Below are 23,885 nucleotides of genomic sequence, written 5' to 3' on the forward strand. Positions count from 1 at the left end.
CCCTCTATAGGCTTCCCCCTCCTCTGCGCGGTCATATCCTCTCATGTTTACTAACAGGAAACCCGTCTATACAGTAGGTATAGTCCACATTTCAGTAACAAACGACTGTAGAATTTCTTGAGGTGTGCGTGTGAGTGTGTGTGTGTGTGTGTGCATGCGTGCGTGCATGTTCCAGTCAGCTTTTCTTTTTCAATGAAATCTTACCTACTGTATTAAAGAAGAGAAGTACGTATTTCAGTTGGAGGATGATGAGTAATTAGAGTGACAAACATTTAATACTACTAGTGTTATTCTGGAAGGGAAGGGCCTGCGTGCGTGTGTGGGTGGGTGAGTGGGTGTGTTCCATGACATTTGAGGCTATCCCAGTAGTTCCTCTAAAGTGTGTGTGTGTGTGTGTGTGTGTGTGTGTGTGTACATGCACACATGGATATTTGTGTTTCCCCTTTACAGTTCCGTCCTCTTTTCTGTGTGACATGAGAGTGAGAGTGGGAAAGCTTTCGCCTCTAACAACCAACCAATTGGCAAAATCCCATCTGAATGTGTGCGATTGAGATCATAAAACAAAACAAAAAGAACGAGATACGGTCTGATAACGTGTGGCTCTCTGACTCATTTGACCAGTCTGACGCCATATTTGGACAAGCTTTCAGACCGATCCAGCCGCCATTCACTTCCATTATCTATTCTATAATTTATGGAATCTCGGTGTGTGTCCGTGTGTCACACAAGATTTGTCCCTGACAGCATCCGACCATTTGGTCTCAAACTTGGAGTGTGTGTGTGTCTCATATAACCCAGAGGTGTGCAGAGCCGAATGGCATGAACCAAAAAAATCATGAATAATATCTGTATGTGTCGGCCAGCGGACCCGAGAGAGAGGCCAAAGGTCTGAAGTGTGTTCAGGAGATAGTATGCATCGGCTTCCCTGATTGGCCAACCTTAACCGTCGGCTTCATGGATTTGTGAAATTTTCTCACACATTGTGAGAAAATTGGCAGTGTGCACAATAGATTTGGTGCTGATAGGTCCAGTGGTTTGCGTGACTAGGCCCGTACAATCCGACAGACAGACAGACAGTCACAGATAGACAGAATCTGAGATAAGACCCGTTTCTAGATGTCTCATCTATTACAGAGCCATGTCATAAAAGTCCAGTTAAAATGTTAACATAGCTGCAGGAATAGTTTTAGGTAGTACTTGTTTACAGGACCTTAGCCATGATGCATTGCACAAACAGGCAATTTCAAATGATCATAAATCCTTTTGTACTTTAGATTAGAATATTATTACTTGTACTTTAGTACAAAGTAATAAACTTTACTAGGCAGAAAACCATATTGTCAAGATTACACGTTTATTGAAAAGAATGAGGGAGGTATGGATATGCATAGAGAAAGAAAAAACAGAATAATTATAAGGAAAGGGGTGGTGGAGGGCTGCAAGAGCACTAAGTTGGTTTGGGTTGGGTTTATGTAGAACCCATGTAAATATTTTGTTCTCTGCAGTCAAAATCAAACAAACATTCAAACACTGCTTTCAGAAGGCTACTTGTGTTTATTACTCCCGTTTCAAAGTGTTCGTATTATTCACAGAAAGAGATGAGCACAGTTAGGCCTATATCAGTGAAACATTTAGGCCTATTTTGACTAGAACACTTCTTCCATCAATACCCGTCCATTGCACTGCAGCATAATATTGGTGTGACATATCTGGCAGAATTTTGACATTGGTCCGAATACTGATACGGTGTCTAAGCAATTACAGGCTGAATGCAGGAAGCAGAAAAAGAATCCACACTTGGTCACTGCTCTCCATACTGCACTGTGCTACTATGGTTCACTGCACTGACTGACATACAGACGGATGTGGTGGAAACATGGAAGTTAAAGAAAAGAAGTACACTAAAGGTCAGGGTTTGTTTTACACCCCTTTCAATCAGAACCAGCCAGCCCCCCCCAAAATACACACACACCTACACACACACACACACACACACACACACACACACACAAATTGCAAACAAATAACTAACTTGCCGCCCATAACTTATGTAACTGCCTGTTGCCGTTCCCTGTCTGTTATGAGTGCAGTTTACTATAATTCATTATGACTGGTGGAGGCCACTGCTTAGAATGTTACGGTGATGTCAATTTATTTTTTAATCCACCATGTACATGCATACAGAACATTGAAAATGTATATTTAACTAACAATTCTTGTGAAAGAGTATTACAATCTTTTTACAAAGCAATGGCTTTTGGGAAACTATTCTCTATTCAAACAAGGAATAGCAGGTTCATTTCTTTTCTCATTTCCACTCAAAATCAAATATGATTTGATTAATTCCTCCCATTTGCTAATTGGGAAAAAAGATATGCAAAGACGTTCACTTGAATAACTTTCTCGTGTCCAGAAAACATTCCTAAGTGGAACGATAGGTCAGAAAACATGTGTATGCAATATTGACTATTATATGGCCATGCAAAATTACATAGGTTTGTAGCTTGGCTTCGCAAACAACATGAAATATATACTATACTTCTATATTTCTTTTCATTATTGTACATGTGTCAGTTTTCTTGCCATACCCTAATCTAAACAGTCAATGAACTCTTACAAAAATGTACTAATCCGCCATGTCACAGCTTGCTTAGAGTTTAATACCCTGATTTTGAGCTGTCTTATGTGTTGTGCTTTGGTTTGGTTGATGTTTTTTTTTTTTTGGTTAAATGTTTTGTATTGTGTGTTTACAGTATATTGCACTGCTGTCTGTAGGACCCCCTCGAAAACGAGATGCTGCATCTCGAGGGGTTATTCCTAATAAATAATTTCAGTCAACAGCAATGACTATGTAAAATCAAATATCAAAAGTATCATTGCTGTTTCCAGTCAGATACCATATATGTCCAGCGTGCATCATCGATTGCTCATGGAAATGAGAAGAGGAAGTCAGTGGTGTACATAAAAGCGATTGGTAAAGGTATGTTCAAATCAGTGAAGTACACTGCCCTGGGGTCTGACTGTCTGAAGCACTCCAAAGACGGACAAAATCGCCAACATGACTGGTCTGCTGTTTCTGGTCATACTGCTGGAGATCCTCTCTATCTGTCTCACAGCGCAAGGTAACATTTGATGTATTTAATGTATGTTGTTACCACTACAGAGTCTTGGGGTTCGAATCCACCGCGGTGCATCCGGCTTGGCCGAGCGTCTATACGAACACATCTGGCCGTGTTCAGGGGAGGGAAGTCGGGTTGGGAGGGCGATATTTGTTGCTGCACATACTCTGATAGGGTGGTGTCTTTCAGCGAGGAATGATGAATGGGAAGACTAGGACGGGGGCGCTATGTCCTCCCAGTGGGGTCTCCTCAGCCAGTAGGGTCCAACAACAGTGGCGACAGAGAAATGTGGGGAGGGTTAATTGACAACTAAATCGGGATAAAAGAGGTAGTAAAAAGAATTGGCTACCCTACATTTATTCAAAGAATAAAAGCGCCTTGTTACATGTTATTTTAATGTTGCATCACATTATGCATGAAAGACTAAACATAAATCCTGCTTGAGGATTTATTTATTTTTTTGGTGGTTAATAATGTCATCCAACCCCAAGTCTACTTAGGTTTTTGACGTGCACTGTCACATAACTATTCCTTGTGCATTACTTTATACAGTACCATCATGTTGCATGAACAGAGTACTTAAACATTTGTAAATACATTGGGAAACACTAACTCAGTGTCTAGCACAATTGTCGTTATGCAGATTGATGTCTCTCTGTTGTAGCCTGTCTGTCTCTCTATCCACAAGTTTCCTAGGGCGTTGTGGGCATCACTTCCTCTCGATGTCATTGGATTTCATTGGATTTCATTGGATTTCATTGGATCAAATCGTCAGGAAGTGATGCCCACAACGCCTTAGGAAACTTGTGGATAGCCTGTGTGATTTTTTTAAATTGAATTATTTAATACAAGGTTATTATAGTTTGACATTTTTCATTAGTTCTTATTTTTATTTATTTTTTGGTTTCAATTTCAGTTCAGTTTAATTTGTTTTTGAAGTGGGTTTGATAGTTTTGTTTATTTTTTTATTTTTTTTAAAGCTTAGTTTTAGTTTTTTTATTAGTTATAGATTCAGTATTGTATTATGGGGTATTTGTCAGGGGTGAGATTCAAAACGTTAATAACCATCTACAAGCTCACAACACGTTTTAATTTAGTTTGAGTTATTTTGTTAGTTTTATTAAACCTTGGAATAGTGAGGTATTACAAACCTTTTGCAAATGGTCTAGTTCTCCTGGGGAGAGCTGGCACAGCCCTAGGTCAGGGCTGAAAAACCTGTCTATATGAATCTATCATTTCTTCAGTTCCAGTGTTTCTGACTCCGCCAACCAAAGTGAAGTTTGAGTCTGTGGACTACAGGAATGTTCTGCACTGGAACTCAACCTCCAACGCCACCACACTGCGCTACAATGTGCAGTGGAAGATGTGAGTGTGGATAAAACACATGCAACACATACCAGTACACATGCAACACACAATGTCACCCGTACACATGCAACACACAAAGTCACCCGTACACATGCAACACACAAGTCACCCGTACACATGCAACACACATACATATGATACAGTCAACAAGCACGCACACACGCAACATCAACAAGTAGAGAGTGAGTGAAATGTAGTCATGTTACCTTGCCCTGCAAAACCTACAGAAAAACTTTAATTTGATGCAGAAATCGTTACATAACCTTTAAAATTGTGGTTAATGTGGACAAAGAATAATAATCTTATTTAGACCCCAAATAACAATGACTTCGTACTCTGAATAGAAGAGATTAATTTAAATATCTAGATCTGGATTGATGTCTTGCAAAACACGTGGAATATCTTCTCAAAAAAGCTCAGAATTGAATTAAGTAAGAACGGTTGTCCCACGGTTTTGGACATACAAGGTTTCCACCCAACAGCGACCATGTTTTAATGCAGCTTTTCCTCCTGTCCTCTCCAGCTATGGTGAGCCACAGTGGCTTGACGCGGCAGCCTGCCAGGGGATCAACGCCACCCAGTGTGACCTGAGCGCCGTGACCTCTGACCCCAGGGAGTGGTACTACGCCAGGGTCCATGCTTCCTCCTCGCCGCCTGCCAGCCAATCAGCATGGGCGCTCTCCCCCAGGTTCAGCCCTCGCTGGGAGAGTGAGTTTTCTTTTCCCTTTGCTCCACCGCACACTCAAGTGTTCATTTATCAAATTTGTAACTCAGGATGTTACTTGGTACTTTACCCAAATGGATCTAACTATTCAAAGATTTGCACACATTTTCACGATAAGCTTGTATATCTGCTATTTTTGAATAGCCAAAGAAATGACACAGATGCGTTACCGAATTGAATGGGTTAACATAAATAAGAAGAACAGGACTCATCCCTGACAGTGTGGGATATTGAAGACGACACTAGAATATACGGTTGTTGTTCTCTTGGATTGTTTTCTTGGACAGGCGCAGAGAGACAGGAAACGGAAACGATTGAGTCTGTGGTCAAATGATGCCGTATTTGGTCAGCTACCAGTGCAACCCTGTAGAATGGCATGTTAGAAACTGAACAATAACTGGGTTGTGTTATGAAATCTATATGCAATATGTCTGTAACGGTAAGCAAGTGGGATCTGAAAGACTGCCGTAGGGCACCACTGACACTTCCCCTTTTAACATATAGTTCATTAAAATATGCGTTTTGTGACTACCCCCCGTTATTCAAACTCTATAACCTCACATGGTGGCTACATAGTCAAATCCTCAGTGATAATTTAACTCAGAGAGGGTCCATTTGGTTACATTTGTACACTTTCATAGTTACAAATGGATAAATTAACACTGAGGATTTTACTCAGTAGCCTGAATGAGTGACATGGCTTCTGAGAAATGGGTTTGACTTTTTTTTTTTTAAAGATTTGGCAACCTTATTTGGATTATATGGAAACGACCTGTATCAGAGATATAGGTTGGTATCTACAGTGATTGATTGATTGATTGATCTCAGCCTAGGTCTAGTATTTCTTGAAGCTACTTAATATGTATACAGTAGATTTGTCTGTTCTTGTTGTTCTTTTTTTCTTTATTTTATCTTATTTTATTTCTGATTGTTTGTTATGGTTTATCTGTGTTGTCCTTTATGTATATGGTCTATATGTGAGGAGGGGGGAGGGATTTGTCCTGTGAAAATAAAAAAATCAAAAAGATAAAAAAGGAGGGTTTATGGGTACACAGAATGGTTTTGTGAAGTTGTATTTGTTTATATAGTTGTATTTGTTTACATTTGACAGCCAAAATCAGCCCGCCCACACTGCGGCTAAATGTGACAGCGCAAGGCATTGTGGTCCGTGTGAAGCCCCCCCGCGCTCTCGCTCACAAGATGCACAAGAAACTGTGCTATAAGATCTACGTCATACACGCCACTGGAGACGAGGTGCTGATGACACACACACACACACACACACACACACACACACACACACACACACACACACACACACACACACACACACACACACACACACACACACACACACACACACACAGACACACACAGGGGTTCTTTATCTTGTTACTGGTTTCCCAGTAGTTAACATCCATAAGAGAGATGAATACATAAATGTCACTATTACAGCACTACCACCACTTCTACTGCTATTATAACTAAAATAAAACAAAAGCTAATTAGGACTGCAGGGCCCCTTGAAGCACATTTGTAGAGCAACAATCATTATCTGCACTGAGTGGTGCAGGTGGTATAATAAGCATGTGAATAATGTCAGCAACTGCTTTAGCATTTCACTGGTATAACTGGTATAACTAGTTTAACCTTTTTATACATCGACTATTTGAAAATAGCCGATCTACAAGCTCATATCACATCGTGAAGCGTTGTGAGCTTGTAGATCTGCTATTTATTTTTATTTATCGAAATTGAACATTTCAACAGCAAATCTTGTTCGGAGGTCCCTAGCACAAAATATTTTCAGATGGGGAGTCTGCGGCCAAATACATTTTAATTTGGGGGTCCTTGATATGTAAAAGTGTTTGAACCACACTGTGGTACTCTTTCTCTGCCCTCGTTCCCACACTTATCCCTGCTGTGTTTTTTATCCCTCACCACTTCCCCCTCCTCTCCACTCCTTCTTCCCCCCCTGTCGTGTTTTCCAGGACGTGCATGAGATAGAGTGTTGTCGCAAACACCTGTCTCTCTATGACCTGATGCCCAACACGGAGTACTGCATCCAAGCCCAGATCTTCATCCCTCTTCAGGGCAGGACCAGCGCTCGCAGCTCTCTGGGATGTGCCACTACACTCTGAGGTACAGTGCATTCAGTACATTAACCCATCCAATCTGGAAACGCTAGCTATTAAATTTTCACAATTTTTCAAAAAAACAGCAGATCTCAAGCTCATAGCGTGGCACTCTGTGAGCTTGTATATCTGCTATTTTTGAATATTACTGTATAGAAAGACTGACACACACATGCAGACAGATTCATATACTTGCAGACCAAGGTCGTTATACTTTTGTAGTTGTCATTCATTTTTATTTTGTTTTGACTTATTGCTTTTCATTTCATTTCATATTCATTCATTTTTAGTTACGTTTTTATTAGTTTTATGCCTATTATTCATAGTTAAAAGTGGCTAAAGATTGTTAATTTAGTTTGTTTTGTAAACACATAATACAGTTTCCGTTTTTGTAAAGCAGCATTTGTATTTACTTCAAAAATGTTTTCGTTTTTTTTTTTTTTCGTTCATTTTATAATATTGTATATATTATAGTTATTTTATATAATATAACATAACTATAATAACTTTGCTTCAGACTCATGCATGCATACATGCATGTCAGCAGCACACATGCATGCAGCATGCAGACACATGTGGCTCCGGTGTCTCCCTGAAGTAAAACTTGCATGACATAGTGTTTTAGCATCTGACGAAGGGACACCTGAGATTTGGAAAAACATAGAAAATGCCAAAAGTAGAATGTGTGTGTGTGTGTGTGTGTGTGTGTGTGTGTGTGTGTGTATGTGTGTGTGTGTGTGTGTGTGTGTGTGTGTGTGTGTGCAGTTACCATTTGGACATTATCACTAAGAGGGTGGAAGGTAAAACTCCCGAACCGGAACAAAGGTTTACAGTATGAGAAGTATCAGCTGTCACCTAACAATCACCAGAGAGAGATGTAGCAAGATGGAATGAAGGAATAATCTAAACAGTGTAGTTTTTACCTATGAGGAGTACATCTACAACGTATACCCCCCCCCTCTTACTACCACCTTTTAGCTGTATTAATTTATGTATTTTTGATTAGTGACAAATTTGTGAAACCGTGCATACACAAATACATTTCCGGAATACTGTTGCCTTTGGGCAATGTAATAACCTTCTCCTTCTTTCTCCCTGTCTTCTGTCTCTCTCCATTGTCCTCCATATCTATTTTCGCTCCTCTTTTATCCCGTAGAGGATGTATCGTGGCTCCAGGGGGTTGGGTCTGAACAGAGAAATCTCAACATGATACTATGAATGACTGGAAGGGACTGGTTTTGGACTCCGTCTGTCTATCTACTCATCCTCCTTACCTCTCCGCTTGGAAAACATCCATCGTTACCTCGTTATACTGCTGACATCCCGGCCGACACAAACCATGCACTTTAGGACTCCGAAGCACCACAAACAACACATTGTATGATCCATGTAGCAATACTGTTTATGCAATACTGACAGAAACTTGAATGATTTAGCCCTTGTACTGTACTACTGTTTCATATTTTGCACCCTTTGTTTCATATTTTTTCTCTTCAGCACACAGGTTTATAATCGATCAGTCAGGAAAATTGTGCTGCTCCATGGAATGGCTGCCACTACAGACTTTTACAAAATGTACAAAATTGTAGCGTACTTTTGGGCAGTGGAAGTGGATATTTAGTCATTCAACAGTACAGTCTTACGTTTTTTCTGAATTGCTAAGCTAAAACACAACCCCATTCTCTTAACCAATTGCTCGGTGACCAAAACCCCTTTGTTTAATTAATCGCTGTTTTGGCAAAACCCTAAACAAGTTAGGTACTTTCTAGTTTGACACCATTTGCAAACCCCATCCATTCTTTTTGAAAAACACATTCTCACTCTAAAACACATTTTGTTTTGATTGTACTGTAATGTAGGCTACTTTTCAATTTGTTTTCTTTGTTCTTTGAGCTTACTAAGCCTGTGCCACGGCACACTGAACTGAACTGTGTTTTTAATGCACAGACTCGTCTAATCTGTGTTTTAAATGGATTCTCCGTTACAAACATTCATGACTCTTAAATTATTATGCACATTAGCCACTTTTATGTGCCTGCCTCTGTTATGCAGATAAATGTAGCCAACACAATGTGTTTTCTACATAAATGAAAAGTCACTATTACATTCCCGTAAACAAATTGGTTATGACTGGGGTATTTGTATGATGTAAAGTCTCCTTACACTATACTAACTGTTCCACACTGCTACTAGATATTTCTACCAATTGATTAGTCGGTAATTGAAGCAGTGATTTGCCAAACTTTTCAATGGAAAAAAGCGGAATCAATGTTTTGTAAGACTAAAAAAACGAATGAAAGCCACTTCAAAGAACTTGAGTTGTGGGACATTAAATGATATGATTCTAAGCTTTTTCCTTTCTCTTTTTTTTTTTGACTTCAATGAAAGAGTAAATGTGAGTGCAGATTAAAAATGTTCCAACAGCTAACCTAAACAATAACCTAAATATCGGAGTCTTGGCGTTTTTTGTCGATCTGCTGTTTTGTGCTATGGCTAGGCTGGGGGCGGGGCGGCTGGGACATACAGGCATTGGGACATTCCTTGTAATAATAATAATAATCCTTGTAATAATAATAATAATGATACCAGCTAACATCCCTGCCTTGCTGACATAATTATTTTAGCCTGCTTTACATTATGTTATTTATGGGTAGTTAGTCAATAACAATCATATCTTTGATTTGGTGTTTCTAATAGATTCAGTCATTCTGTCAGTGGGAGAGGTGTTTACTGTGGATTTTCATCTTTTCACCTGCCACCTCACTCTTCAACGTTAAATATGACCTTCAAAATGATTACTGTGTGAAAGGCCTGGTGGCGCTAGAGTAAAGGTGTGGCTTCATAATCCAAAGTCTTGGTCCTGGTGAATCTTTATTTTTGGTCTACAGTATGTAAGGCGAGGAGCATGGAGGCAACCCAACGTCATGGATGAACTTCAACCTCGTGTTTGCACTTTCTCCATTTTTGACCCGTTCATTCATCTACATAAACGTTCGGATTTCAAACATAAAGTTTTTGACCCTGGAGAGGGTGGGAGTTGAAAGTGTTACTTGTGCTTGTAAGGCAGCTGCTCCAATGTTCCCCAGCTTTAGCTCTACCCAGCCCTTGGTGGACTGTAAGGGCGCTTCATTATCTGACCATTCACAGAGCTCCCGCCTTCAATTTCATTCATTTTCCAGCCAACCCCAAAAAATCACCCTTCTTTTCCCTTCATTTTCCTCCCGCATTTCTAGCCAATGAAATCTCCCCCTCGTTTTCCTTCCGCATTTCTAGCCAATGAAATCTTCCCCTCGTCTCATTTGCCCGTTAGCCAATGAAAACCCGAGCCTCACCCCTTTCCCCAGCCAATCAATGTGATGTTTACCCGCCCCCTCCCTGCACTCTGAGCTCCTCAACGGTGGTCATTGTTGTTTACATGGAGGCTGAAACTCTATGCTACTCTGATATGCCACTAAATTAATTATAGGCACAGCAAGAAAATAATGACTGTCTCTTGGTGCCGGTTAGACCCCAATAACATTTCGATTTTATGTTTTATATGTTTTTGATGACATTAAGACCTGGATTTGTATCTGTCTCACTGACTGTGACAGCATAGGCCATTATGCTACAGTGGTCACACAGCATTAGCAGCAGCAGCAGCATACAGGTTTATTTCCCACAGAAATTGAGCCTGATTTTTTTTTTGGTCAGCTTTGATCAAGGGAGGACCATGCTATTTTTAATAGCATTTTTAAAAGCGCGTTAGCACCGTCTATTTAAATAAGGGTTTAAAGGCTCTCTGAGGCAGTTTATAACGATGGTAAAGCAAACGATTTTATGCTCAAATAACCTGGTGAGTTGGTGAATACAGTGGATTAGTTTTTAGATCGATATGGCATTGTATAATTGTGTACTGGGCTGTCTGCAGCTTGTGCTTAAAGCTAACAACAGTCCATGTTAGACAAATGTAATGATTCATAAATATACTCACTGATCACTATCATGCTCCTTAGAGTGTTTAGCTTAGTTTAAGGGTCTGATTTGTTGAAAATAGCTGATCAACAAGCTTGTAGATCAGCCATTTTCAAATGTATAATATATCATAATTTCATAATGTATAATAATTTCAAATATGTGTTTATCTGTAGTTGGCGGTCGTTATCTGTAGCTAGCTGCACGGTTTAACTGCTTTAGTAAATCTGAGACTCCTTGGACCATGTCATTCACTCATCTCTCCATTGCAGCTCATTTCTCTCAGGAGAACCTGTTCCCCTGTCATCAGCCTCCAGCACAGAGGTAAGCCCAGGCAAGGATAACTTGTATTACTGTGTGTAAAACTGACAGATCATGCTCATTGTCTGATGTGACTTTACTGTTGAAATGTAAGTCAGTGTGAATGCTAATGTGCACTTCATTATAATCATCAATGTATGATTATTTGTCTAATTGTTTGTTTTTAATGTCACCTTTTCTTCAATGAAGCACTGCCAACTACATCACATGGCCTGTTCCTTGGAGGAGTTGATGCAAAAAGGAGTTAGCTTGTTAGTATATATAGTATAGTATAAGACAGGGCTCTTCAACAGGGGGTCCGGGACCCCTAGGAGTTACTACAGGGGGTCCGCCAAATCTTTGTGTGATATGATTTTTTATACCTTAACCCCTTGAACCCTAGCATCCCTTTTCTGAGGTGAACTTTAGCCAAAAATAGCAGATCTACAAACTGACATTGTGAACTTGTAGATCGGCTATTTTTGGCAAAGAGATAGGTGTAGAGGGAAAAAGAGCAGACCAAGTAAACAATAAAGTTTAATCTGAAACACAATTTTATACAATATGTAGAGGGGGTCCCTGCTTCATCTCTGTCTCAGCTAAGGGGTCCTTGGCCTGAAAAGGTTGAAGACCCCTGGTATAAGAAATCAACTGTGTCATAAAAAATTAAGTCATACAATACTTTAGTTTAAACAAAATGGCATAGTTCTGTCGTTAAAAATAAGAAAGCTATTCAATGCCATAATACTTTGTTCTTGTCAGCCTAAATTGTTTACAGCACAGCTATCTAATTTTATATTTAATTCTTGTGACAATCCTGGGGGTTGTCAGGGTAACTGGTGTGGTTGTCATGATTACTAACCATGTGTCATGTGTTTCAGAATGATTGGAGGGCGGAGTGTGTCATCAGTGGAGATCTGGCCCACCTGGATTGTCCTCTATAAAATAGGTGGCTGGACTTCACTCTTGTCCTCTCTCTCACCATGAAACTCACTGGAAGCACTCCAGCCTTTTGGATTTTGGTTGTAAAAGGACAAGACCACTTTGGTAGAGGTTTGGGTTGTGTAGTTAGTTACCTTGCCATGATGTAACTCCAAAGGTGAACAAGAATCTAAAATAATTGCGCCATTGAATAGAAATTGATCATTCAAAATATGCCTACATTGTACGGTAAAGCGGCTCTCAAAGTCACGCTTTCAGCACATAAACGAACACAAAGCGATTCAGTCAATATAGAACATCACCAAACCAGTACTGTTTTTTTTTTTTTTTATAAAAATGTCAACTTCCTGCTGATTTTACTATTTGAAGATCCGAATCCTGGTCTGCGGATCCAGTCCGGGTTTTATTTTTAATAGAAATGGCAAAATCAACAGGATGTTAGCCGTATTTAAAAAACAAACGGTACTGGGTTTGGTGATGTTTTATATTGTCTGAATCAACTTTATTTGCATTCGTTTGTGCTAAAAGAGTGACTTTGAGAGCTGTTTCAGCATACAATGTATTTCAATGAGCATATTTTGAATTATCAATGGAGCAATTATTTTAGATTTCTTGCCCACCTTTGGAGATGCATCATGGCAAGGTTACTACACAACCCAAACGTCTACCAAGTGGTCTTTCCCTTTAAGCACTGTTAACCACCCCAGTATCCGTATTGTGGGGATAGCTTTAGCAGAAAATAGCCGATCGACAAGCTCACTACGACACGTTGTGAGCTTGTCGATCGGCTATTTTCAGCCAAAGCTTTCCCCACAATAACACAAAACAGAAAATACACTAGTATTGAGCCCTGAGGGACACCGGTTACCCATATGGGGTTAAGTTAGTTTTAATAAAATCATTTAAACGTTCTTTGTTTGTGTTTCCTCATTTTGTTACAAACTCTTGGTTGGTTGTTGCAATAAATACATTACATTTAAGTGGTTGGCTTCAATTTACGTAATTCGTTATCCCTGAGTCACTAGAATACCTCAAAACAAAGTATGGAGCTCGGCCTATAATTGATCATTGATTTGATTGATATGCTGCATGCCATGAGTGCAAAGTGGTATTTTCTTAAACTTAATTCAGCTAATCAAAGAGGATCTGTGGTCATAATACAGCACTGTTTGAGGAACTATAGTTGAACACTTTAGACATATAATTTAATGTCCAGTCCAGGGACAACAATGTAGCCTACTTGTTTTAACACCAAAACTGCTATAGTTTTGATCATCTGAAACTAAGGAACTTATAAATGACAAAAAGGGTATGAATTTTTATGACATTACGAAACATCTCTCTGTTTGCTTTCAATGAAGGTGTAAATCTGGGTTCAGACTCAGTCAGAGTAAACGTTTTCTAACAGATGGTTTTAAACAACCTAAATCTCAGTTGTGTCATAATGAACCCTTTCCCTGATCATCAGAGGGTGTATCTAGTAGATTCAGTCATTCTGTCAGGGGTAGAGGTGTTTGCTGTGGATTTTCATCTTTTGACCTGTCACCTCTTGCTTTAACTTTAAATATAACCTCAAAATCCTAATTAATGTGAAAGGCCTGGTGGTGCAAGAGTAAAGCATAGGCTTCACAAGCGGATGGTTGTGGGTTTGAATCTTGGTCAGGGAAGATCTCAATTTTCGGTCTTTTTAAGGCGAGAACCATGGATGAAGCCCGCCTCCCTCCTCACGCCCTCTTTTAGCTCCGGTAGGAGAGGGAGGAGCCCACCTCCAGGGGGAGGAGCTTAATACATTTACATATTCATTAAAGATTTTTATTTTAGTATTTTTTGTGATTTTATGGCCACTGTTTTTTTTCACATGAATTTGTTTGAGACATTTTTTTATTGTTTTTTTTCATCACCAGTTTGTATTGACCACAGCTCCATTGTTTTTTTGTTGTATTACCCTTTTAGTTTTTATTTAGTAGTTGTTTTGAGTGAGCTTTGAACCTGGAACCTTTCGTTTGTGAACCTTTGATTTATCTTTTAAGCCACGCTGGCATGGAAGGTACAATTGGGAACGTCATCCTTAACCCGCGCCTTTTAGAATTTAGATGGACAGTGAAAATGTTCTTCAGGAGACTTGAACCCCAGACCTTCTACTTTCAGACCCTGTGTTTAACTCTTGAGCCACGCTGGCATAGAAAGTACAATTGGGAACGTCATCCTTAACCCGCCTTTTAGAATTTAGATGGACAGTGAAAATGTTCGTCAGGAGCCTTGAACCCCAGACCTTCTACTTTCAGACCCTGTGTTTAACTCTTGAGCCACGCTGGCATGGAAAGTACAATTGGGAACGTCATCCTTAACCCGCCTTTTAGAATTTAGATCGACAGTGAAAATGTTCTTCAGGAGCCTTGAACCCCAAACCTCCTACTTTCAGACCCTGTGTTTAACTCTTGAGCCACGCTGGCATGAAAAGTACAATTGGGAACGTCATCCTTCATCCGCCTTTTAGAATTTAGATGGACAGTGAAAATGTTCTTCAGGAGCCTTGAACCCCAAACCTTCTACTTTCAGACCCTGTGTTTAACTCTTGAGCCACGCTGTCATGGAATGTACTATGGGAAACGAAAAAAAAATTATTAAGTCCAGAGCTCGATGAATGTTAGGGACCAAAAAAAAGTCACTACAAAGTACTACCAATCAACTTTAAATTGCCTGAAACGTACTCCTAACAGGTTTTTGGGGGAACAATTTTTTTTTCGTTTCGGTAGTGACACAATACCGAAACGAAAAAAAAATTACTAAGTCCAGAGCTCGATGAATGTTAGGGACCAAAAAAAAAGTCACTACAAAGTACTACCAATCAACTTTAAATTGCCTGAAGCGTACTCCTAACAGGTATTTGGGGAAAAAAAAATTCTAAGTCCAGAGCTCGATGAATGTTAGGGACCAAAAAAAAAGTCACTACAAATCAACTTTAAATTGCCTGAAGCGTACTCCTAACAGGTTTTTGTGATTTTATGGCCACTGTTTTTTTTCACATGAATTTGTTTGAGACATTTTTTTATTGTTTTTTTTCATCACCAGTTTGTATTGACCACAGCTCCATTGTTTTTTTGTTGTATTACCCTTTTAGTTTTTATTTAGTAGTTGTTTTGAGTGAGCTTTGAACCTGGAACCTTTCGTTTGTGAACCTTTGATTTATCTTTTAAGCCACGCTGGCATGGAAGGTACAATTGGGAACGTCATCCTTAACCCGCGCCTTTTAGAATTTAGATGGACAGTGAAAATGTTCTTCAGGAGACTTGAACCCCAAACCTTCTACTTTCAGACCCTGTGTTTAACTCTTGAGCCACGCTGGCATAGAAAGTACAATTGGGAACGTCATCCTTAACGCGCCTTTTAGAATTTAGATGGACAGTGAAAATGTTCTTCAGGAGCCTTGAACCCCAAACCTTCTACTTTCAGACCCTGTGTTTAACTCTTGAGCCACGCTGTCATGGAATGTACTATGGGAAACGTTTCGGTAGTGACACAATACCGAAACGAAAAAAAAATTACTAAGTCCAGAGCTCGATGAATGTTAGGGACCAAAAAAAAAGTCACTACAAAGTACTACCAATCAACTTTAAATTGCCTGAAACGTACTCCTAACAGGTTTTTGGGGGAACAATTTTTTTTTCGTTTTGGTAGTGTCACTACCGAAACTAATCTACAATGCGATAGCTTAATATATGCGCCATGCATCCAACCAATATGTCTGAGTCTGTGCTCAGGAATGTGTCAAAAACTAAAAAATCTCCATGAATTCAAAGCTTCATGGAGTGTGTAATTGATAGAAAATAAGTATTTCTTGGGTGAACTATTCTTTAAATTGTCTTGTTCAAGGACACTTTGACACATTGCTGAGGCCTGGGATCGAACCTGAGATTTTCGGCGTGACAAAAAAGACTGTCTTGCTAATAAAGCGTCATGTCTCTCATTTTCTACAATGTATTTGATATTACCTTTATATTATTTAATAAATTATGCATTTCATCCTCTATATATTGTCCAGCAACCTTTATGATAAAGGTGAAAAACGATAGTAAACCCGTAGGAGCCAGATTGCTCAGATGCCAAGGATCTTGTATTGGGATTCAATCCCATGACCTTGTGGTCTGAAGTCAAGAGCTCTTCCAACAGAGCTAACCAAGCACACTGACCTCTGTACATTGGCATTAGATGAACGTGATGGGTCATTCCACCAAATTAATTAAAGCCATTTGGCTCATGCACTTTACAAGTGGGCTTATTGTCAGCAACAGCCAAGAACACAGGAGTCTATCCCTATTACAGCACTAGACCCCAGGGAGACAGACACATGCTAATTTGCCATTTCCAGGATTTGATTTCCAGGATTTGAGTCTTGAGTCCCAAGACTCAAGACCCAAAAGAGTCTTGAGTCGAACGCATTAGATCCAAGTAGACATCAAATTTCTCTTTTGGGCCTTAAGTCCCAAGACTCAAAGGCCCAAAAGAGAAATTTGATGTCTACTTGGATCTATTGCGTTCGCAGGAGTAATTGGTTCGACTCAAGACTCTATTGGGTCTTGAGTCGAACCAATTACTTAATATTTTGGACACAGCTGGTTTCTGCCCGACAGCACAGATATACAGTACTACTGTCAGGACTTGACTGTGACAAACATATTTCCCTGTGTGATTATGAATATGTAGGGGAAGAAAACTGATTATTTGTATTGATAATTTATCATTTGTATATAAACGCAATGAGATTATTCTAATGATGCTTAATCTCTAAATATATTATTTTGTGACAGTGTGAATACCAGACTGGTACATTTTTGTATTTAACTGAATAAATTGTTCAGTTTGATTACAAATCATATTTATAGCCTTATACAGTTTCCATACTGTTAGCTGATACATAAAGATGTTCCCTTAATTGTGTCTTTTGTCTCTTTGTGATTACAGTTGGTTGATGACCAATTATTGTATTTAGTCATGTTTAATTCTTAGGTTATTACTCCATCAATTGTTCTGTTTTTGTTGCTTAATCATTTTAAATAACGCTCACCTTATTTTAACTGAAGCGTTTGTTGTTCCCTTCATATTGTTGTGTTGACATCCGTCACATCTTAAATAAACAGCTTTTAAAAATAAGTTTCGTGTATGTGTGTTTGGCCCAAACACACATACACGAAACTTCTTTTTAAAGAAGGTGGACACGCCTTTTTAGGAGACCGGAAGCAAGTTGGAGTCCACCTACGTCACGCAGAAACGGGAGGTAAACTGGAGAATGCGTATCTTGCTAAATTAACCATCTTTGACTGATAGCATTACGCAGCCTCAGCGGGTTCAGCCTGTTAACTGAGGCTATAGTCCAGGGGCCAAGCCATATTTTGGTACCACCTAAGGTGACCGTAAAGTTTTTGTATTTTTGTCTTCCTACATGTCTCTAGTTTATATTTTGGTATGATAACCCTTCCAATCTTGTAGCTTAATGGCAGTTATCACTACCTACCGGCTAATGTATCCGGTAGGAGACACAAAGTAGAATCTTTGTGTCTCCTACACCCGGGCATCAAATTATTGCGACAAAAAACAAAATATATCCATGTATTCAAGGCTTCATGGGGTGTACAATTGATAGAAAATAAATCATTTTTTGGGTGAACTCCTCTTTAAGTTTCCCAGGGGGACTCTCTACCCATTCAGCTATGACCACCCTAGACCGAAGGAGGGTAAACTTTTACAAGCTTATGGAAAGCAGTCTTTTTGCAAACACCAAAAATCTGAGAAGTTATCAATTGCAAAAAGTAGAACTGCCTTAGAACTTCTGCTGCTGATGTGGCCATAGCTGAATGGTTAGAGATCCTACCTGGCAAGCCATAAATCCCAGATGCGATCCCAGGCCTCAGCAATGTGTCAAGTGTCCCTAAACAAGACACTTCAAAGAATAATTAAACCAAAACATACTTATTTTCTATCAATTACACACTCCATGAAGCCTTGAATTCATGGAGATTTTTTTGTTTTTGACACATTCCTGAGCACAGACTCAGACATAATTATTTGTTGGTTGGATCGGCGGTGCAACGTAGGTGTTAGGGTAGAGTGGTAGGTGTGAGGGTAGAGTAGAACCTGAGTTTAGTAGAACATAATCACGATTAAAAGAACCACTTTTAGCACTATTTAGCACCATTTTTGTTTAGTGTGACATATGATCTACAGCCTGTAGTTTACCTGTAGACTACAGGTAAACCATACCTGCCAACCTCAGACCGTCCGATAACAGATTTTTTTCCAGGGGGAGGGGCCACACAAAAAGGGTGGAATCCCCCAAAACAGGATAAGAACAGGAGACGTCCAGGAGATGGGTCAAATAACAGGATTCTCCTGGTGAGAACAGAAGGGTTGGCAGGTCTGCTCCAGAGGGGACGAGCATGTACATATAAAGCTTTTAATTTTTTTATTTCCCTACAATTAACTTTTGCTTTTTTTTGTCTTATTGAGGGCACTTGATTTATATTTGTGTTAGTTTGTTGTTGTTTTAGGCATTTGAACCAGGTTTTTGTTTTTTTTAATTACACCAGTTTGATTTTATTTTGTAGTTACTTATTGAGGTTGAATCATTTGAGTTTTGAACCCTGAACCTTCGGTTATAAACCCCTGACCTTATTGCATGCTCCACAGTGACATGGAAGATGTAAGTGAGAATGAAATACTTAAGCTAGTAGAATTTAGAGTGGAAATGTGCCAAATGGCGACCTTGAACCCCAAACCTTAAGCTTACATCCCACTGACATAGCTCTCATGCCACAGAATCATTAAAGATGTAAGTGCACACCAAATACTTAACCTTGTAGAATTTAGATTAGATTAGGATTATGGTTTATTTAGATAATACCTTTGAAATACATTTTAGGTAGGCATGTTCTAACTAACAATAAAGACATCTAGAAAAGAACATTTCTTTGACATTTTAAGTGTGCCTGCCGTGTCTGTGACAATCTTGCGTTTGGGGAAAACCTCAGCTCGGTTGGGGGTGCGCCTGTCGCACCTTTTAAGCATTTTCTCCGACTAGGAAGCTCTTAGCATTACGATGGTATCAATGTTAAGGGGACGTAGAGACGACCACGTTTGGAGTCTTTAGCATGCTGGGAACTGAAGTTATGGCTGTTTAAAGCCCAGCCAATATGAAGACAGAGGGAGTTCCTTGGCCTGCTGGCAGCATGGAAAAGAAATATGAGATGCACAAGAAATGTGACGCTGAACGGTCTAGTAGTTTATGAAATTAGCAGCGGACAGACAAAAACAAAATACAATGCTCCCAGTGCGACAGACCATTGAGTGCATCGTGTACTATTCACTCCTTGAACATTAAAACACATATTTCTGCTTAAAAAAAGTTGTAGCCTTGATCCAGACTTTATTCAAAATGTTGAGATGCTCTCTTCTTGATCAATCAGTCGTGACATAATCAATACTGTAACGACAAATATCGTTAAAACAGATTTATACAAAACAAAATCTGACAACTATCTCCTCTCTTTGTTCGATGCGGTGTTTCACAGGAAGTCTTCAGTGATTTAAGAGGAAGTGATGCAGTTAGCAGGAAGTCTGATATTGATACTTGGAAGGGATGGACCGACACAGGAAGTTAACAGCATTGGCTATACGAGGCGAATGCTTCAGTAGTCATCATGTTCAGTAGTTTAAGGCTTTGTTCAGACTGCAGACAAATCTGATTTGTTTCTCAAATCTGATCTTAGACTTGACTGTCGTGTCCACTCCACACTGATTTTGTAAGTGATCAGATCGGATTTGTGTATTCAGGTATCATCGACCTAATGGTTGCAATGGTTGCTGTGGTAATGACGTAACAGCATAGTATAGTGGTTAAGCATAGTAATGCTTAACCACTTAAAAACCCATATGGTTGAGCAGAGTCCCTCATGGCTCTATACTAGTGTCTTTTCTGTTTTTTGTTATTGTGGGGAAAGCTTTAGCAGAAAATAGATCGACAAGCTCACAACGCAATGTGACACGTTGTGAGCTTGTCGATCGGCTATTTGTGACAACTAAATATAAATCAGCCTTCAGTGTCAAGAGTGTCGAGACTGAGACACATCTTTAGAAATCAGATTTGAATCACATTTCCAACCACCTGGTAATGTGCTTCAAATCTGATCAGCAAACGTCTGTTTCCATGTGGTTTCTCTGCTGTTCAGACCTGGCAAATCCAATCTGATTCTAATCTGGATAGGCAAAAAAAATGCATTTGGGCTGCCAGTGTGAACATAGCCTTAGTTAAGAGGGGGGAGGGAAAGAAAAAGGGAAAAAAGGCTTAAGGGCCATTCACACTGAGCACTATAACTATAAAAATATAGTTTTAAAAATAGTTCGAAGTCAAGTGGATGGCAGGCAGAGTTCACACCAACTATAAAGAAAATACAATGGTGAACGATATAGTTATAGTGCTCAGTGTGAATGGCCCTTCATGGTAGCAGCTGATGATACATAGTGGTTTTGGTCCCAGAGAAAGAGGGATTGTTGTTGGAATTGGTCACAGAGTAAGAGAGGCCATGTTTAACCGAGTTAGAATCAGTCCGTAGCTGTAGTTTGTAACTGTAAACTTATACTACAGCTGTACGGACAGTACTGGCCTGGGTCAAATATCTAGTGGCCGGAATGTACTTAAGTAGAAATAGCATCATTTCTGTTAATTATGCAGTTTGTCGACATTTGGTCTAGGGCTGGGAAATATGAACAGCATTCTCACAGAAGAGTGTCATCTATTGAGCCCTTCTGCTTTGTGATGATAACATTTGTATAATATTTCAGTGGTGAAATTGATCCCTCTACTCTTACGGGCTCTCTTTAAAAGTCTAGGACCTGGTTCCATAGCCATAAAATACAGGCCGATAATCCACATTCCAATCATAAGATACCACAGTGATATTCACTTCATGCTTCAAAATCAACTATGAGTCGTTACCAGATTTCAAATCATTCAATGGGTCCCCAGCCTGTGGGTATAGAGAACACATTTTGACTATTCATATGTAGAGACAGGAGAAATATTACCCACTTTAACCCTGGCGTCCCTATTTTGGGCATGTCATAGGTGAATAATTTCAAAAACATTTTGTGGGAAAAAAGAAAAGAAATAATATTTAATATTTCTATTAATAGGCATTTAAGATGGGTGCTGCTCCTGTAGTACTGCAGCTGAGTGAAGAACAGTCCTTCCATGTTGGTAATCATTATGCCACCAGCGTTAAAAATACAGCGGTCATCTAAAATGCAAAAAATTACCAAAAACACTTTTATATAAATATTCTGCTTTAAAAAAACAAGGCCACATTAGCAATACATAACCGTATTCAAGACGGTATAAGTGGTAATCGAAATCTCATTTCAGTCCAGTCTTTGTGGGACTTCCAGTGTTTTTTGTTTTGTTTTTAGCTACCTGTTTCTCTGGAATCTTCAGGACATCCCTGGGTGGGGGGGGGGGGGTACAGTACATACAGCCTGTTCCCAGAATGCATACCGCTAGTGCAGCGTTGCAGACACCAAAACACAAAATCGCAAAACTGGATATATGTAATACAAAACAATTACTGGCATCAAATCAAAAATGGATAAAAAGGAATATTTACAAACACAGCATATTGATTTTTTTTGTTCTGTTTTTGTTCATCATCTTTCAGGGTTCACAATTCTGTAACTCAAGATCTAAATCAAAGCGCCGGACGTGCGTCGACTTAGAAATCAACGTCGGTAGTGTTAACGCTTTTTTGTCCAGCCTGATGCTAAAAGTCCAAGTCTCTTCATATTAAATTACCTATAAAAATATATATAAATAAAAAAAACAGGTGAAGGTATTGTGTTGCAAGAGCTGCAGCAGCGGTCAACGTTTAGCTGCACATAGAGGGCAGATGGGGGAATAACGGTGAGGGTGGAAGGATGGATACAGTAAACAAAAGGGACGTGGGAGACAAAGGTGGCAGTGGAAGCACCCTGGAATAACTCCATAGAAAGCCGGCAAAGCAGCTTTGGAATGTTACGTTTCCAAGTCCTAGAACGCTCAAGGTGTGTGTGTGTGTGTGTGTGTGTGTGTGTGTGTGTGTGTGTTCTAGAATGAGGCAAGGCAGTGTGTGGTAGAACTCGGACATAGGTAACCGCTCTAGAACCGAAACAACGGCATGCGTTCTAGAGCTGTGGTTACGAGAAGGCTGCGTTCTGGAAGTCTTGAGCCTCGCTTATTTTCTAAGGCAAACTGGGCTCTACATTTCTAGAGCTTTAACGACTGAACAGGCAGCCTTCTGGAGTTGTAAGGCACAATTCCATCTGTGCACCGTGGAATGCTCTAGATTATACTCCATGTCGGCTCCACCGTGGCGGTGGCAGCAGCTTGGATTGTCCTCCTCTGTGCTCCATGGGGGTTTTAGGAGAGGAACTCTTTCTCCAGCTCGAAGACTGAGGTTCGCGTCGGGGAGCTCTGGATGCGGCAGAGCGGCACAGTACAGTCTCGCTTTTGGCCCTCCGTGTCCACATCCAGCAGAGAGCAGCCCTCTGAGGAGAGCATCATGGTGAGGCCCTGGGCGCTCTTCTCTCCAGAGTAGTGGCCCAGGGAGTAGCTCTTGTTGCGTCCTCGAAGCAGGGCCCAGGAGTGGGGCTTGGCACGAAGGGACAGGGGCCGCGGTCTGGAGCAGGCCTCGCCGCTGGAGGGCCTCTCCGACACACTGTCCTTCTCTTTCTCCTTCTCCTGCTTCTTCTTCTGATTGGGAGCTGGTGGAGCCAGAGTGGAGGGACCGTTAGCTGGAAAAACAGATGTTGAGAACCTTTAGAATTTGACAATTTCAGTGTTTGACACTAAGGTCTCAAAAGCACTTGCCCTTCAGGGAAGTACAGGTCATGTTCTAGTTGCAATCTGGGAGCATTCGTAGCGCACACTGACCACTCCGAGTGAAAAGCAGGGTTGTCCAGAGCGCCTGAATAGAGGAGCTTGTTTCGTACTATAGACAGTATTCAACCCGTGTAACAAAAGAGGTAATAATCATGTTTACACATTGAATGATTTTTTTAAGAAGATGAAAATTGCAACATTATTGAGTATCTATTCTTAAATTAACTGATATCAGAGAGAAATGACGTCAAAACCAGAATGCTATGAAAAAAGTACTCTGAACAGATCGCAAGGATGTTCAATCGTGTTTATAGACAGACATATTTAATGGTGTGAATAGCAAACAAAATAAGGTTGCTTCCCTGTTCGTAAAACCACTCCAAAAAGAAAAGCACAAAACCCTGCATAAACCCACTTGCCAGAAGGCCGCCCGCCCTGAA

The 23,885-nt window shown here is 40.0% G+C and overlaps 3 protein-coding genes across 6 annotated transcripts in view; 1 reads left to right on the forward strand and 2 right to left on the reverse strand.

The window, feature by feature from the left end:
- Positions 1-23,885, reverse strand: part of rgs17 (regulator of G protein signaling 17) — a 385,251-nt gene that overhangs the window by 250,742 nt on the left and 110,624 nt on the right. The gene's annotated exons all lie outside the window — the stretch shown is intronic.
- il22ra2 (interleukin 22 receptor, alpha 2) lies at positions 386-9,666 on the forward strand. Its single transcript, XM_084076870.1, has 6 exons — positions 386-3,122; positions 4,364-4,484; positions 5,011-5,195; positions 6,323-6,465; positions 7,203-7,353; positions 8,503-9,666. Exons 1-5 carry the CDS (start codon positions 3,059-3,061, stop codon positions 7,350-7,352), a joined length of 663 nt encoding a protein of 220 aa, XP_083932996.1. The 5' UTR covers positions 386-3,058; the 3' UTR covers position 7,353; positions 8,503-9,666.
- Positions 19,806-23,885, reverse strand: part of map3k21 (mitogen-activated protein kinase kinase kinase 21) — a 32,959-nt gene continuing 28,879 nt past the window's right edge. For 3 of the 4 annotated variants that reach the window (XM_084076855.1, XM_084076856.1, XM_084076854.1), the window contains one exon: positions 19,806-23,357. In XM_084076855.1, the coding sequence (XP_083932981.1) occupies positions 22,984-23,357 (374 nt within the window). In that variant the 3' untranslated portion in view covers positions 19,806-22,983. The remainder of the gene's footprint in view (positions 23,358-23,885) is intronic. The other variant, XR_014602132.1, reaches the window with a different exon arrangement.

Source organism: Gymnoscopelus microlampas (assembly GCF_963454915.1).
Source record: "Gymnoscopelus microlampas genome assembly, chromosome: 13".
Classification (NCBI taxonomy): domain Eukaryota; kingdom Metazoa; phylum Chordata; class Actinopteri; order Myctophiformes; family Myctophidae; genus Gymnoscopelus; species Gymnoscopelus microlampas.

Coding starts and splice junctions, on each gene's coding strand:
- il22ra2 (XM_084076870.1), top strand. CDS start 3,059: ATGACTGGTCTGCTGTTTCTGGTCATACTGCTGGAGATCCTCTCTATC. Junction 3,123..4,363: donor TATCTGTCTCACAGCGCAAG/GTAACATTTGAT, acceptor TCATTTCTTCAG/TTCCAGTGTTTCTGACTCCG. Junction 5,196..6,322: donor GTTCAGCCCTCGCTGGGAGA/GTGAGTTTTCTT, acceptor TACATTTGACAG/CCAAAATCAGCCCGCCCACA.